The following is a 16,957-nucleotide window of genomic DNA, read 5'->3' on the forward strand; positions in this document are numbered from 1 at the left end:
GGTGTTTCTTCAAAACGTATAAAAACTTTTAAATCAATTTTGTGATCTCTAGTTTTTGGACTGTAAAGTTATTTCCATCTTTTATCCTGCTCATTTTAGAACAAGCCAGAATTGGCTACTTCAAACACTGGCAACACCATAGTGGTTGTGTAAGCATAAAAACTATTTAAACTCTGAATATTATAAAGCATGACAAATGTATAAAATTAAATGATTTTATTTACCATCCTAATTGAAGAACGACCCAGATATTCATCCCTATATATTATGTTGGATGTTTCCAAAAGAAATCTCTTGGCAGAGATTAATAAAAATAAATAATTTAACTCCGTCCAAAATCTTTCTGAAGTCATCTTTATTTAAATCGCCACATTACAGCCAGGGTATCACATTCAACAACACAAACCAAACACCTGCAACACCTCCATCCTCTCAGGCACTCACTCAAACCCAGGAGATCACACCGTCAACCTCTGAAACAATAATGGTTCCAATAAAGCATGATGATACAAGACATGCATCAAAATCTCAATCAATGCACAACAATTGAGAAAGAAACATACGACCGAACATTGGCTTGATAAAATGATAAGACATAAACTGTGAAAAGTAAAAGCAAACAGAAAAAGACTAGGTCGTCTTGAAAAGATCCTTGTCTAAGAATCATATGAATAATGCGATACTGTAAATATCGTAATGTATGGTAAAAGTATGTTTTTAACACTGAAACGTTTGAAAATATCGAAAAGAAAGAGAAATATGGAGTATTTACACAAAAATCTTCCTTGGGTGTTTAGCTTAATATCCTGGGCAAGAACCAAAAGGCAGTCAGACAAATGCTCAGACCAACTAACATGAAATAATCTATGGGAATGTGCAGGGCAGGATGACATCATGATCCACAGTCACGTCTCTCCTGCCTCACAATAGTTCATACACCATACAAATAATAAAACGCACACGACCACAGATATTTTTTGAAGCATGAAAACAATGCGAATTCAGATTTAAAGTGTGTCAACAGAAAATGACGAGTTAAGAATAGCATTGATATGAAAGAAATATAGGACTAAAAGAAATTTGTGTCAGATGATAAAACAAACAGCCACGACAGATTACAGGCATTTTGTTTTGTAGATTTTACATTCTTTGATGCTTTTTCCCACTTCCCCGAAATATACAATGAATATATTTTCACGACAGATTCAAAAAGGCAATCTTGCTTATTCTCTCTTTATTGGTTTCCATTCTATATATCGAAGACTTTTTAAAGCTGCCAGAAAAGTGATTTGGTGAATCAGTTTGATTCCAGGCTCAAAACTCCCCGAAACTACACATCCTTGTCAGTGTTCGACTCGTTCAACTCGTCTTACGACTTACAGTAAACACAAAAATGCAATGTTAAACAAACTCGGACAATATGATATTTCCAAGGAATGCTGAGCCTGAGGTCAAATCACTGAGGGCAAGAAACCCCTTCTGACATCTACTGCAAGACGCGAAACAGGCACGACATTATAAAGTACCGCCAAGTGAGCTTATTAGTTGGGAGGTCGGTGAACAGACCCCATCCCTGACCCAATGAAAAGTCATGGCGGTCACCATACAACCATTAAACATTGTCTTTTTAAAACTTCAATTTCTGCGTATAAAAACGGTACATAAAAATATATATATATACGCTTTGTGCAGTACAAGTTAGTGCAATAAAACTTTTCTCCTCTTGTTCTTCTCATTGGCACTTAGTGAAGGTTAAAAGGGACACGCACTTCATTCTGACCAATGGACAAACGACAGAGCTGCTCTGAGCTGTGATTGGACAAGACGTTTGAGAGGCAAGAAATCTAGCCAATGATATTTGGTCATTTGGTATTACCCACTCGATTGTTTCGTAGATTTATAAAAGCTTTTCATGCTACATGCCTTTTTTGGATCTGAAAAAACAACATTATGTGGGGAAAGACAAATTGATTCATAATTATGATATTACATATATTAATTGTTATTAATGATCATAATCGGTCAACATTTTGACACAAAATGTTTTAATGCTTAAAGATTTATGAAATGTACAAATCGTCCAATCACAGTAGTCTCAGATGACTCCAAGCATTGTCATGGGGAGCAGCTCATATCTGGCTTTGCTCATCTTGAATGGCGCCAGATAGCACAGTGTGTATCCACCCAGCTGTGTGTACGTACATATGAATGAGTTTGTTTCCAAAATGAGATTAAAAACTATAAATAAAACATGTTTTATATTATGTTTCTATTTTGTCAGTTAGTTGTATTTGTTGTTAATATGGCTTAAAGAAAAACAAACCAACTGCAGTTTGATTGATATTAATTGGAATGAACAATAAAAAAACATGTTTTATTTTTTATCTCATTTTGGAAATAAACTCTTAGACATTACATGATCACTTCGATATGAAAAGCAAACCTTTAGCTCAGTGGAAGACACATCAGAATCTTCATTCACACAGAAATCTGATATATGGCCATATATTAACATAATATTAACTATATATATAGTTCATACATGTGATCACATTTCTTGAAGGTTTTTTCACACATTCACTCGAATAATTGTAGCCATACTTGTGATGTAGGAATATAGTTAAATTCCTATATGATGTAGATGTTAAAAAAAGGTGTCATATATTCAATCTCATATAGAATTTTTATATCTGTGAAATCCATTCATTGAACACACACGTATAGCGTACATTTCCAAATATCAGATTTCTGCACGGGACATGTTGTCAGAACTAGGCATAACCTTTGAAAAAAGTGCTGCCGGTCTACTTATGTTTATCTATGTGCTGCATCAGAAGCAAATAAGCCATAGCATGGATTTGATTTGCCACAAATACGCCAAAACACAAGCAAGAAATGTAACACTTGTGTGCAAAAGCATTCGTTTTATACCGGAACAATATGAGACTGGGATGTCCTGTTTTAGCTGACCGGGGAGAAACCTAACTTATTCATATGTCCTAACTGGGTTAGGTGTAAGGCAGATTGTCTTGCATTTGAAGGTGAATTTTTGGAAGTCACGGTAAAGGGCAAATAAAGTGCCTACCATTAAATTAATACTGCGGATGATAGGAATAAACATGGTAGCTTATAAAGAGGCTGTATTCTGAAAGGGACTGAATGTGTTTCGGTGCGAGAGGCCATTTTACATTCCTGCACTACAACTGCTTTTGCTGAAGTACACACAGGGCTCTCTGTCAAAGGCTCATTATTATTTAGAGGTATCGAGAAATTTAGCAAAGTGTATTTAATTTTAGTTTTGGATTAGACACATAGTTGCTGTGCCCACGAAGGTGCCAAGCGTGAGAGAGTAATTTCTGTGATTTCTAATACGAACAGCAATGCAAATATTCTGCTTTATCGAAAGAGAAAAGCAAATGATTTTCATGGCTGTTAAAAAGTGCTTATAGCCCAAATAAAAACGTTAAGAAACAGTTTGCCGATTTATAACGTTTGAATTGTTTAAATGATGTTCTGAGACAGTTCACATAAAACTGCCGAGTTGCTAAATGCGTGTTCATTTTTGCAAACGCCCGAAATCAAATCACAAAAAATAGCTTACAGAGTTTTGAACAGTAAAAACGGCCATGTATAAAGTCATAAAATCACAGGAAATCTTCAGCTACTGTATTCCAAAGAGCACGCAAAATGTGACTGTATAACAAACGGCAAAAGTCTCGTTTCTGGATTCCTTATGCAAAATCGTCTTTTTGCCTTAATAAAAGAATGCAGCAAAAGCTTTTTATAAAAGTTTTTTCACTGTTTTTCCTTTTTTTAATCTTCAGTTTTTAGGAATTAAATCTCAGTGTTCCACTACGGAAGCTGTAGAAAAACAAGAGCACCCTCTTGTGGCTCACATGAAACAGCGACATTCCCTCAGAAGGACATCATCTCAAGCTCTCAAAGAAAAGTAAATTCTGAGATATGAAGAGTTAACAGTGTTCGGTTCCTGGAACACCAGCGATAGAAAAGCGCAATATGAAGGTAAAAGCTCAGTCAATAAAGCGTTGACAAGCCTTCTTCCAACGGCACGCCGTGCACCACATGTCCCTCTTCTCCATGCCGTATACCTTCCGACACTTCTTGGCTTCACCACGGGGTTTCCTGTGGGAGGATTTTGAAGAACGTTTAGACCAGCTGTGATGCAAGACATGATTCAGGACCTCAGATGTGTGAAGGTGCGGGTTACCTGGATCCATTACTGGGTTTGGCAGTGGTGGAGATGCTGGTGTGTGTTTTGCTGACGGGGGTGTGGTTAACAGGTTGTCTTTTCTCACCGATGATCACAGTGCGGATTTGAGTCATCGGGCCCTGTGAAGACATTTAAAGATGCTATGTGTCATTTTTTTGGAGGTTGTATTGACGGAAATGCAACATAATATACATAACATTGTCTTCGGAGGTGTATAAAGACCTTGCATAATGAAGCGTTATGTTTTTATGATCTTAGAATGAGTTATTTCTATCCACATACACCGCTTACATGGAATTCACCATGTTGTTTCTACAGTAGCCCTAAACCAGTGGCTCTCGAGCCGCATGTGGCTCCTCTGCTTCCCTGCTGCGGCTCCTTGCAGCTCTATAAGGCTCTCTTTATGCCTGGTATGAAGATGCATTTTGGTCAATCGCATCACAAGTGGTTGAAAGAGGCACATACCCGTTACACCTGCTGCTGCTGTAATCCGTAAATTTAGTCAATTTTTGACCACTTCTGGAGAGTAGGCGGTCTCTTGTGGCTGTTCATCAAACGCGGCAAAAACAAAAGTCAAAACAAACGTTCACAGACAAAAAATGAAAGTCTAACTAAAGCAGCAGGTGCAACACTGCGACGCTACTCTCCTATTGCATGCACCTTACATGCATAACCTGTTATAGTAATTTAATGGTTATATATATTTTGCAGCTCCACTCAAATTTAATTTGGGTCACAAAGGTTGCCGACCCCTGCCCTAAATGGACAAACTTAACAGAACGTGTTTCATAAATAAGTTATCTCATTCACCAAAGAAGCAAAACCGTGAAGCCATCTTAGTTCTGGGTCAGCCACCTTAGTGCTTCGAAAGGGAGGGGGGTGGAGTGAGCCGTTGGTTGCAATTCACAACCTCAACACTAGATGCTGCTAAATTTCATGTGGCACCTTCAACATCAGAGTAACGTTTGTTCAACGCTTGTTCAACCATTGTGTGGCGTTCAGGTCTGTGCGACTTGTTCTTAATGCCCCCCCCAAAAACAATTCAATTGTTATTAACCTCAGACAATTGACATGTTCTCTTCCCCCATATCCCATTTTCATAACAGAGAAAAGTTCTGTCAGTGTTTTGCAAAAGCACCTGAGACAGGAAACCAGAAGCCATGCGAGTGCAAAAGACCCCAGTGACACAAAGACAAAACGAGGTTCAAGCAGGGTTTAACTGTTTCTTCAAGCTCTGTCTGAGGTGACGAACACTGTCAACAGTGCCTAAAAGAAACCGAGAGTGTGAGAAGAAGGACAGAAAGTCTCACCGGTAGCCCTTTAAAGATAACAGGAGGCGATTGCCAGGATACACTGATCCTGTCCTCGCTGTCAGGCGGTTCAGAAAGCATGCTGGGAATGCTGACAAGGGTTGAAGCCTGAAAAACACAGCGTGTGTGTGTAGGAAGCCAGATTAGCAAAGCCATGCAGAGAGATACAAAAGAGAAAAATCGGCTAATCACAATCTGTTTTTTCTCCCATTAACTAACTCAAATCATGAAAAGCCAGTGACCGCCAAAGGATTTTAGCTACAGTATTAAAGAGACAAATGTGCACGAGCAGCACTGGCAGGATTTGTACTAGCTCCCTCAAAACCACATCAGAGAAAACGTTGAATATATACATCTTTGACTGTTTAAAAGCTTCCAGAAAAGCACCCAAATTTTGTTTGTTTCAGACAGAGATGCAGAGACAAAAGTTCCCCTTTCCACAATTTCCATCCCTCTGCTATTAAACAAAATTTCTGTCATCATTTACTCACCCTTGTCATTTCAACCCAGTATGACTTTCTTCTGCAGAACACAAAAGAAGTTATTTTGAAGATATTTTGAAGAATGTTGTTACCTGGACCCCATTCACTTGTATTGGTTTTGTGTCCATACAATAGAAGTGAACGGGGGTCAGTGCGGCTACCAAATTTCTTCAAAATATCATCTTTTGGGTTCTGCGTAGGAAAGAAAGTCCTACAGGTTTGAAATGAAAAGAGGGGGAGCATATGAAGACAGAATTTTCCTTTTTACTTTAACTGCATATCAGTTCTTTTAAAAGTCATACAAACAAAACGTTGATGACTCAGAGCTTTGCAGAGAGATTGCAGTTTAAATTGTGTTAATGAATAACACAGAGCCCTTGTGTGTTTTTAATGAAACAATGTGATATAAAATAAACACACACACACACATGTACACACACCGTAACAAAGCATCACTGATGAGTGTTCAATCTCTAATCAAACACCATAAGAAACTGGATAAGCACTCCACTGTTTGCTTATGTAATTATAGACTGTATTTGAAAATGAACAGGATTAGGAAAAACAGTGAGACGTTACCTGGTAAGCGTGGTCAGTGCGGATGTGGCACAGCGCAGACGGCGCTGACTGACTGAGGGGGGTGATCACGTGGGCACGCTCAAATCGAGACGCATCACAAGTCAAGACAGGAAAAACAGGGGGCGGCCCGGATGTAGTGGGAGAGGTGGGCGTGAGGTTGGACAGCCCCTCCGACAGACTATCCATGTTCACCTCGATTTCAGAATAATAAAAATCCTCCTCGCCATCGCTGTAGTCTGAATCTCCATTTCGGCTGAAAGCACAGGCATGAACAAAGGGTTGATTTTTTTTATATGAGCGAAATTCCCCTCTAGTCTCATTCTTGTTCTTTAAAAAAATATATTCGCACTAATAAAGAAAATGGTGTTTGCCGTTTCACACACTTCAACTCTTTCACACACTTCAGCAGTCAGCCACCAGGGGGCAGCAGTGCCAACATCATGACAAAGTTTGCATTTGCATGGGAAGGTCAGGTAGCAACAAGAGGCTATAAAAACACTCTTACTCCTGCCATCAGAATGTGTTTCTCGCTCTCTCTCTCTCTCTCTCTCCTGTTATGGTGCTCAACAGGTAAAAGGAGCCTAAGATTTCATCCTCAGACTGATAAAGAAAGATCGTTCACATAAAAGTTAACATTTAGTTTAAATAAGAACTAATTGTTAAACTTCCCTGTATAAAAGCCCTTCTGTATGACAAACATCTCTCTGGTGCGTGTGTGTGTGTGTGTGTGTGTGTTTGTTTGAATGATGCTCACCCCAGGTGGACGGTGCGGATGTGCCGTTGGATCCCCGAGGACGTGCTGAGGACTTTTTCACAGTTCTTCCACAGGCACTTGAACATCACCTTCATGGAGTTCTAGAGCCACAAACGACAAGATTTGCATTTCTTAAACCTAATAACATAAAACATTATTTCATATTTTAGGTAGGTTAAGGTTCCACGTGAAACTCAATAAAGTGCTGTGTAAAGCCACGTTGAGCACCGTTTATGAGAAAACTAAAATGATAATAGTGGGAAAGAGATAAATAATGAGGAGTAACAAAGTATGGAAAAGAGATCTTGAGTATTTACAGTCACGGCAGATAACAACAAAGGTTTCATAAGCCTCGTGTGTACAAGCAGCAGAAATTCCCTCCAGTCCACTGCTGCTCCACAGGTACCAAGGTGTTTTACTGCTGCAATATAACAACTATTAAACAAACTAATGATGCTTCCAGGCAGGGGCGATTCTAGGATTTTCATTTTAGGGGGGCTCAGCCCCCAATAAGGGTATGATTAAAAAAATATTATTTGACTATTAGGGTAGGTTTGTATACTACTAACCTTATTGCTATCCACTATTTCATTGTATTCGAGAAGTGTATGTATAAGAATATAGACAAAGCATGTATTAATGTAATTGTCTATTGGAAATATGTTTAATCTGTTCTATATTTATTTCTATTTATTAAAAATAACAACATTAATTATCAATTTGCCACTTCTATAAATCAATTACTTAAAATAAAACACAAATCCCTTTACTCTACTCTTACTCTAATGTATCATGATACACTAATGATTCATTATTACTTAATACAAAAAAAATATTCAATATTACAAAACAAAATAACTCCACATGATGTTTCTCTCTCTGTGCCATTTGTTGCTTTCAGACAATGATGTGTGTATTTAACCATTTCTGGACATGGCTGCACAATGTAATGCCGAGATACACAATAATATGTTTTAAATTTTAAAAAGTAAATTAAAATAAATCATGATCGTTTTCTAAAGTATGTTTTCCTAGGTGTTAATCGCTTCATTTTTGTTGGAAGAAAAACAACTACCACACTGTAGCGAAGACGTACTGGTATTGGATGAGAAACCGAACCGTGTATTGGTCCAGTAACATTATGTAAACTGCAATTACAAGAACTGCACCGATGCAGATGTCATATCATAGCAATCTATCAATAAATGCACACACGCACGCGTGATGTGAGCATTTGTGAGCACGCGTGATGTGAGCATTTCAAATTTAATATACATCCATGGAAAAAGATGAATAGACCATTCAGTTAAAATTTATTATTGAATCATAATTTCTAGATGTATTGTGGCCATTCCAGTCCAGTGTCTGTTGAATTTCAACAAAATCAAACCTCAGGAGCGACTTAGTCATCCAACAGGAATGTGAAAGACTGACAGCAAGACAGGACACATGAAAACTGTGATAAAAATCCAGGTAATCACATTAAAAACTTTTCCTAAATACATGTAGCCTACAAATATCACTTGTATAGCTTAAAAGTGAATCAGAACTTATATATTAAATATGAACAGTATTTGAGGTCTGAAAAAATACAGCGCATCTTTTCTGTTATTTTGACCCGTTTCTCCAGTTTTCATTTTCTGCAAATAGAAACAAATGTGAATTCTAAATATGGGAGAAATATTGTAAGTTGTTCACAGAATGAAACAAAAAATGATAGTGTGAGAAAACAATACAGCATTAACTATGTAACTACGACACGCCTGGGCCTGTTCATTGCCGTCAATAGCAAGGATGAGTAGGTGTGTGTCTCCATATAAACCCTTAACAGACACTTACAAATGTCTGCAAATATTTCCTTTCAAGTGATCAACTGATGTCACAACAGAGAGTAAATACCTGTTCACACCAAAGTCGATAACAATAACTACTGTGTGAAGTTTTTTTTTTAAATAGCTAAGTCAACTCCACAACTAAAACAATTTTCGTCTCATATAGTTATCATTCCCTTGATATTTAGCATTCTTTGTGTGAATGGACCTTAAAGAGTACATTATTACCAGATAAGGAAAATTACTTGTCATGCAGTGTGTAATGAATAAATGAATAAAGTTATCGGCTTGGAAAAAAGAGAATCGATTCTGAATTAAGCAAACAAGTCATCCATAGTCCGATTCGCCGTGGATTTACGTCACTACATATAGTCCCCGCCTACATTTTGCTAGGACTGCCCGCGAAAACTTCACTCTTCTCCCCCAAACGCTGTAGCTCGTGAGCCTCATTCGCAGTAGACCGATCACAGCAGAGTAGACCATCTGACCAATCAGATCAGAGTAGGCTTGCGGAAAGGAGGGGTTTAAGACGGATGATTCACCAAACGAATCATGTGAGAGTCGGTCAAGAAGTAAGGTAAGAAAAACTGTCTATTTTAACAAAAATATTGAACGTTATAATAGTGCACATAAACTTGTTGTTGGACACTACATAAACCAAAAATCAAGTAATATTTACTCTTTAACACTTATTCCTTCAAGACGAAGTCAGAAAATGAGCTGCCCGAGCTTTTATCAATGAAGAACCAGCACTCTTGAGTTACATTTCACCCAGCTTCTCAACATTCGGATCAGTTCATTTCTTGTCTATCTTTGTCTCACACAGTCTAAGTGGTTTTAATTTTTATAACACAGCCACCAGCACTGTTGCTTAAAGGTTTAGTTCACCCAAAACCCAGTTCTATCATCATTTATTCACCCTCCTCACATCATTTCAAACCTCTATTATTTTCTATCTTCTGCAGAACACAAAAGAAGATATTTTAAACAACCTTCATAACCAAAAAACATGACACCCCTTCGACTTCCATCATATAGACACAAAACGCAACACATTTCTCAAAATATCTTCTTTCATGTTCCACTGATGAGTTCTATGATGGTTTTGACTTGCATGAGGGTGAAAAATAATGACAGTATTTTCATTTTCAGATGAACTATACCTTTAAGACGAGCACTAGCGGTATGGGGCACATACATCTCACACACGGAGAAACCAAAATGCAACTAAAAACACAAGAACATTAACTAAATGAGTCAGGACATTAAAATCTTGATAGAATTTCATCATATTTTACATCCAGTTTGGCCATATTCATTTCCTGTTTTCCATTCTCTATTTGCAATTGCAAAATCAACGTATTGAGAAATATATTAATATTTTAAAGTTTCACTTTCCCCTTTTCTTCTGAGAGATAAACCGGTGAAAATAACGAAAAACTACTATGTATGTGTGAACAGGATTAGTAAAATGCATCTGAATCGGAAATCCCCACACGCAAATCCCCATCCACTACGAACACACATTCTCAGCCGCTCCTAAAACAAGGTGAATGGCTTCCTGATATCGAAACCACATTCATTCTGGAGTGACTCCAGATTATGCTTAAGAAAAACAGAAGAGGGAAAAAGAAAAGAAAGAAAGCAAACATTCCATCACTCTCCGAAGCGAGAAGGTGACGAGACTCATTGTGTGAGAGTGTAGTTGATGTGTTTAACAGAGCTCTTATATTACGGTCTGGTCACTCATTAAAGTCTCAGTATGGAACTGTACACTTGGAACAGCTACAAAATAATGTTCGCAGGGCTTTGTTCACACTGTGTCCATTTCAGAAGTGGTTTGCTTATATTATGTATACAGGGCACCATATTAATGAACTTTCTCCGGTTGGGCCAATAGTTCACATTAATACTTGCCCTGTTAATGTTTACTTATAAATAAACGTATTGGGATCAGTAAAAAATTATATTTACTTTCACTTTTATCCAAAGTGACTTACAAAAGAGAGAGCATGTCAAGGAGCGCAGCTTGTCTTGTTTTTATCATAGCTATACAAGTGCCAGAAAGCCGTTTTATCCGTTTCTTTTCATTTATTTATTTTTTAAGGTTTTTCTTTATGCACATGCTGTGACACATTATTTCAACCCATACTAACATTCCGAGTCTATCATAAGTCATTCACAATTACATAACACCTCATCTGTGTACTAGGTTATATAATATTAGCTTGGAGAACTTTAAACTCAAGTAGTTCACTTTGTTTACTCACAAGCTTTGACCCATAGCCCTACCTTTCGTTTCCGGGGGATGGGGTCCTCAAACAGGAAGTGTGTACTCTCGGTTTCCTCAATGTTGTCATCACTCTGAGAGGAAAGCAGGAAGTTCTTGCAGGCGTCATTGGTGAGAGGTGGGGATGGGGTGGAGGGCACTGATTGGTCACTGGTGTCCCAACTCCAGTTCCCACTGGTGGAGCTGCTGTAGCTGGTCGACAGGCTTTCCTTCCAGCCCTTAGCAGCCAGCTCTACACCTGAACATAAAACACAGTGTGAGATAAAACACTTGTCTGAGAGATACCAACAGTATGTACAGTATAGAATCAAACAAAAATAACAGCCACTTAAATACGCATTACATAAATATGTCTAAAAACTGAAAGAAAATGTTCAAGCTATATCATCCAACTCTGAAAATGCATCATACCCAACAGACTATTACAATGAATTAGTCAGAGGTTAGATATGCTTTTGTTATATAATGCATTTTTCTGCTATTTAGTGTCCTCACGTGGTATGAACACAAAGATAAAAAAGAATGATATCATGAATGCATGCTATACATTTTTCATCGCCATCAGTTTCACACCTTCTTTTGTTCCCTTTGCTTTATGTTTAAATGAATGTTTTATAAATTGCAACACCTCATTATGTATGACACACCTTCATGTTATCACTGTGCGTGTGGATTCCCCCCAAGGTAATTTAGGCAAATTAAGTTTACCCTTAAAAAATACACCAATTATCAACTTGTTAGGTTACATTCATACAACAAAGAAGTCAAACATACAATGTTAAGTCAGTAGGACACAAAGGGACAAAATAATCACAGTAGGAAAAAAATGAAAATGGTAGTCAAAAGTGCCCCAGAACTGTTTGCTTTCCTACATTCTTCTAAATATCTTCTTTTGTGTTCAACAGAACAAAAATATTATAAAATATTTTTTCCTACTATGGTCGTGAATGGGGTCCAAGAACTGTTCGGTTCCAAGCATTCTTCCTCTGTGTTCATGAGAACAAACAAATGTATAAAGATTTGAAACAGCTTGAGGGTGAGAAAATGATGACAGAATTTTCATTTTTGGGTGAACTATCCCTTTAAACTCACGCCACATTGTTAAGCAACGGTACATGCTGACTATGTAAGAGCTAACACCAGCCAAACACTTCCATTTCACGACCCCTGACCTCTTTGATTCGGGACTAAGTTGTTTTAACATGTGTACACTTGCCAAGGTTTTAATTCACAATGACTTGCAGTACACAAATTGAAAGAATCAAAGCCCCTAAAGCAACAGTGATGCCAATATCTTCAAATAAGTGAACCTTTGTGAAAAGGGTGGATGTTTATTCTGTACTAAATGTCTAATTTCCCCATTGGTGTGAAGTGTTCTGCTATCCTTAAACTTGAAGCAACAGTTCTTGGTCACCATAGTTGGTAAAATACGCTTCTTTGTTCTGTTGAACTCAAAAGAAGATATTTTGAAGAATGTAGGAAAGCAAACAGTTTTGTGGCACTCAATATCTGTTCATTATAACAAAGAAATGTATACAGATTTGGAACAACTCGAGGGAGAGTAAATTAAGACAGCATTTTCGGGTGAACTGTCCTTTTAAGTTGTATCACTGCGTTAGTATGCAAATTCTAATAACTTACATGGCATTACATCTATACTGTTCGTAAAATATGAATATTGTAAACAATTTAGCATTTTGTATACAACAAATGCAGTGTCTTTATATTTCCAATACTTTTGTATATTCCTGTATTACAGGACAACTGACTGGGCCAGTTGTCAGTCTGGGTGGACCACTGTCACTCTGTCCCTAACGCGACCTCACCTGTGACCTGTAGTAATGTGGTTTAGGGGTTTAGTGCCTGATTTAAGGGAATTCATTTGAAAAAAGTCAGAAACTTACTTGACACACTACTACCATGATGTTAACAACCACTTATGTCACCTCACTGTTAATCCAGCTCCAACCCTTGACATTGTTTTGGTTCGTGTTACCTCAAGTAGTCCAATGAAGTAATATTCTTGGGTTAAATTAATCCAAGTTTTAAATTGAAGCCCTTCTTAGGTTACCTGACAAAATTTCTAAAGTTATATTTTATTTTCTCGCCTCACCTTTATAGCGCACAGGTATTCAGTCTGTAATTTCTCCAAGGAGTAATTTCTTTGCAGACAGTGGTGATGTTATAAAACAATAAAAACAAAACAAGCCCACCCGCTAAGCATCAGATTAAACATTTCAAACTCAAGAGCTTTAGCCCATGCAAAACTGGGAGTTCTGGGTGGTTGCTAGAGTTTTAAGGCAGATTTTTCTACCCCAGAGCCCACCCTAAAGTCTCTGTTATATTCTGATCTCTAAATATCAGATGAGTGTTCATGAACTGACATTCCCGTGGGATTATTGCCTCAGTTATCAAAGAGTTAAGCAGATCCATAAAAAAAGTGTTTGAACAATACTCTCAGTTTCATTGGGCTCCTAAGATTATTGAAAAGATCAGTACAGAGGCAATAAAAGAAAACTTTCACCAAAGTCCCGTCAGCATTTAAATCCCAGTATTCTTTAAAATGGCACACTTAGGTTACACTGGTTATAAACAAAACCAGTGTTTGCTATAAAGGTCTAATTTATAATTTTTAAGCACATCTTTTCTTTTTACAACTCTGTCGCATTACTTCTACGGAGTTGTAAAAAGTAGTAAAAACACTAGAAGGGCCTCTTTCAAAAATCCATGTGCATACTTTTTTGGTTTTGAACCCAGAATTGAAGCAAGGACTGGTCACAACAAACCCAACTCAAATATATCAGTGATTGTTCTTGTCCTTGTTTTAAAGGAAACATATAATGGAAAAAGTTTTCAATGAAATAGGACACATACTGTAGATATTGTGTACACAATGGGGTTAAAAAGTCTGAGAACACAGTGAAAATCTAATTTATAGGCCAAATAAAGGCTATTAAAGAAAGCAGAGGGCTCCATTTATATTTTTATTTGCTAATTTACTTGTTTTACTAAATTTTATTTTAGACCATTCATTCTATGCAATGGTGAAAAAGTATATCAAATCAACCAAAACATTAGAAAAACCGTGTTCGGTGTTCAGTGTTCAAGTGTTTAATCTTATTCGGCGTGGGCCAAGAATTTTCATTTGGGTGCATTTCTACTTGAAACTTTTAGTAAATTTTAAGTGAAATCTTGGGAACATGTAAAATTCTTCAAAATGTAGAACATGGCTACTGTATAGTCTCACAATAATAACAATGTTGTGAAAGAACACAGGAATAAATATTAAAGCTTCAATTCATAACCTTTGCCTCTCACAATTTCTGCTCAATAACAGATTTAGTTTTTTCATAATTATATTTTATATTAATATATTTTTTACTTTGATCAAAAATGTCATTTTAGCTTTGAAGGTGTGTAATGCTTTTTCAATGTTAAAATACTTTCTATCCAAATTTAATAAGCTGTGGAAATGATACATTAACCAAAAGTAAATTTCCCTCAAAAGTGAACATGCTTTGTTTCAGTGTCTCTATCAAAACTGCCCTGTTCGTTCCAGCGTCACGATGACCAGCCCATCATCTGTTATTACAACAAATGGAAGCCAGGGGAACGTTCAGGCAACCTCTTTATAACTTTGCGATTCCGTCTGGTGATGCTAGCGTTGCAGAAATGAGACTTTGGCCTTCTGTATATAAAACTGAGAGCGAGCAGAAGGCTCTGAAGAAAAACTTGTGGAGACTGAGAGGCTGTTTGATTGGCAGCCGTTCAACACAAACACTATGTGATCGATCGGTTAAAAAGATGGCGAGTGTCCCTGTTGATATATAGATACTGTACGCGTGGTAGCTCAGAGGTTAGGAGATGAGGGTGGGGTAAGGGCGGAGCTTAACCTGAGATGCTGGAGGAGGGGTTGAGCACCAACGGGCTGGTGGACAACGTGGTCAAGACGGTGGCGGCCATCACCTCCTTATCAGCGTGACCAGAAGGCCTCCTGTTAAAAGAAAAAGAGAAAACTAAGTTAAGTCATGGACAAAACTACAATCAATCACGTCAATGAGATCCAGATGTTTAGTCATGTTGGCATAAAGCAACAGACATCTGTTAAGTGGGACTCACGGCCAGGCCCTGTATCTCCTTTGGCTCTTGACCTGCACAACTGTTTTCTGTCTTCACCATTCCGGAGCCCACAGTAAACCCTTGGTTTGGACTCATCTCATAATGGAAAAATCCCTAGCTAGGTATATTGACTGACCGAGTACAAGAGCTCGGCATCTGGTGTATGCCCACAAAGCACAGCTAGACTATCAACTGTATTTATTCAGTGTGTGGGAGAGTGTTTACTGGTGTTTGTAAATCAACACCAGGACTTAGAGAGCGGTTGAATGAAACGGCGTGTTAACTGTTTAGTGGTTCGCTCGCAGGTGAGACTGAGGTATTTCTGCATTTCGAGTTGTTTATTTACACAGCGTGTACATGATTGATAGTGTTTTATTGGAGTGCAGAAGCAAAAGAACATTATCAGGATTCTGGGCTTTTGCAGTTCTTTTAAATCTCCTTTTAGTTTTTGCTTTACATACTTTTGTCCTAGTTTTAAATACATATTTCTTTAGATTAGGAAAACATGACAATGGCACTCAAGAGCGACCCCGAACTGTTTGCTTTCCTACATTCTTCAAAATATCTTCTTTTGTGTTCAACAGAACCAAAAATGTATGAAGCAATTTTTCCTACTACGGTAGTCAATGGTGGCCAGGAACTGTTTGGTTATAAGCATTCTTCCAAATATATTTCTCGGAGTTCATCAGAATAAAGATATTTATGCAGATTTGAAACAACTTGAGGATGAGTAAAAGAAGACAGAATTTTTATTTTTAGTTGACCTGTCCCTTTAACAATTTAATTCTTATGCAAACGAAGCAGGTTAAAATAACATAACCGAAATGATCATACGGTAAACTGGATGTTACTGTTGCTTTGACAAACAGTTACACATACAAAAAAATACGGTGACAAATCCCAAGACAAACTACGTGCACTTGACTATATCTACAGGAACCCTTTAAGGCTTTCTTTCCAAACACAACTTGTTGAGTTGATACCACCTCGAATCATTTCGTTGTATTTGTTAAAAATAAATGATTAGTGATTTAAATCTGAATCTGTTCCTCACACAAAGCTGCAGTACTGTAGAACAATATGCAAACTATATTTGTATCCAATCATGTTGCAGCTGAAAAAACAATTCCATTCTTGGGTTTCATTTCTTCAAACTATTTTGTCAACACGTGTATTAGTATCAGGGGTTAAACAGAAGTTTCTGGTAATAAGATTCTTCCCTCTGTCAAACACAGCAGCACTCATCTAACAACAGAAGACACAATGATAAGCTGTGTCTCTGTTATATAATCAAAAAATCCCACTCACACTCCCTCATAATTTCATGAAATATGCTCTGTCTCTGTCTCTCTCTCTCTCA

General features: G+C 37.5%; 1 protein-coding gene across 2 annotated transcripts in view; it reads right to left on the bottom strand.

Moving 5' to 3' along the window:
- Window positions 1-343: 343 nt before the first annotated feature.
- slc2a4rg (SLC2A4 regulator) overlaps window positions 344-16,957 on the bottom strand; it is a 43,014-nt gene continuing 26,400 nt past the window's right edge. Inside the window, exons 3-9 of one of the 2 annotated variants that reach the window (XM_079478802.1) lie at window positions 15,372-15,472; window positions 11,481-11,716; window positions 7,357-7,457; window positions 6,603-6,855; window positions 5,542-5,649; window positions 4,229-4,350; window positions 2,670-4,143 (exon numbers count right to left, since the gene is read on the bottom strand). In XM_079478802.1, the coding sequence (XP_079334928.1) occupies window positions 4,032-4,143; window positions 4,229-4,350; window positions 5,542-5,649; window positions 6,603-6,855; window positions 7,357-7,457; window positions 11,481-11,716; window positions 15,372-15,472 (1,033 nt within the window). In that variant the 3' untranslated portion in view covers window positions 2,670-4,031. Of the gene's footprint in view, window positions 4,144-4,228; window positions 4,351-5,541; window positions 5,650-6,602; window positions 6,856-7,356; window positions 7,458-11,480; window positions 11,717-15,371; window positions 15,473-16,957 lie in introns of both variants that reach the window. The other variant, XM_079478803.1, reaches the window with a different exon arrangement.

Source organism: Barbatula barbatula (genome assembly GCF_947034865.1).
Source record: "Barbatula barbatula genome assembly, chromosome: 17".
Lineage (NCBI taxonomy): Eukaryota > Metazoa > Chordata > Actinopteri > Cypriniformes > Nemacheilidae > Barbatula > Barbatula barbatula.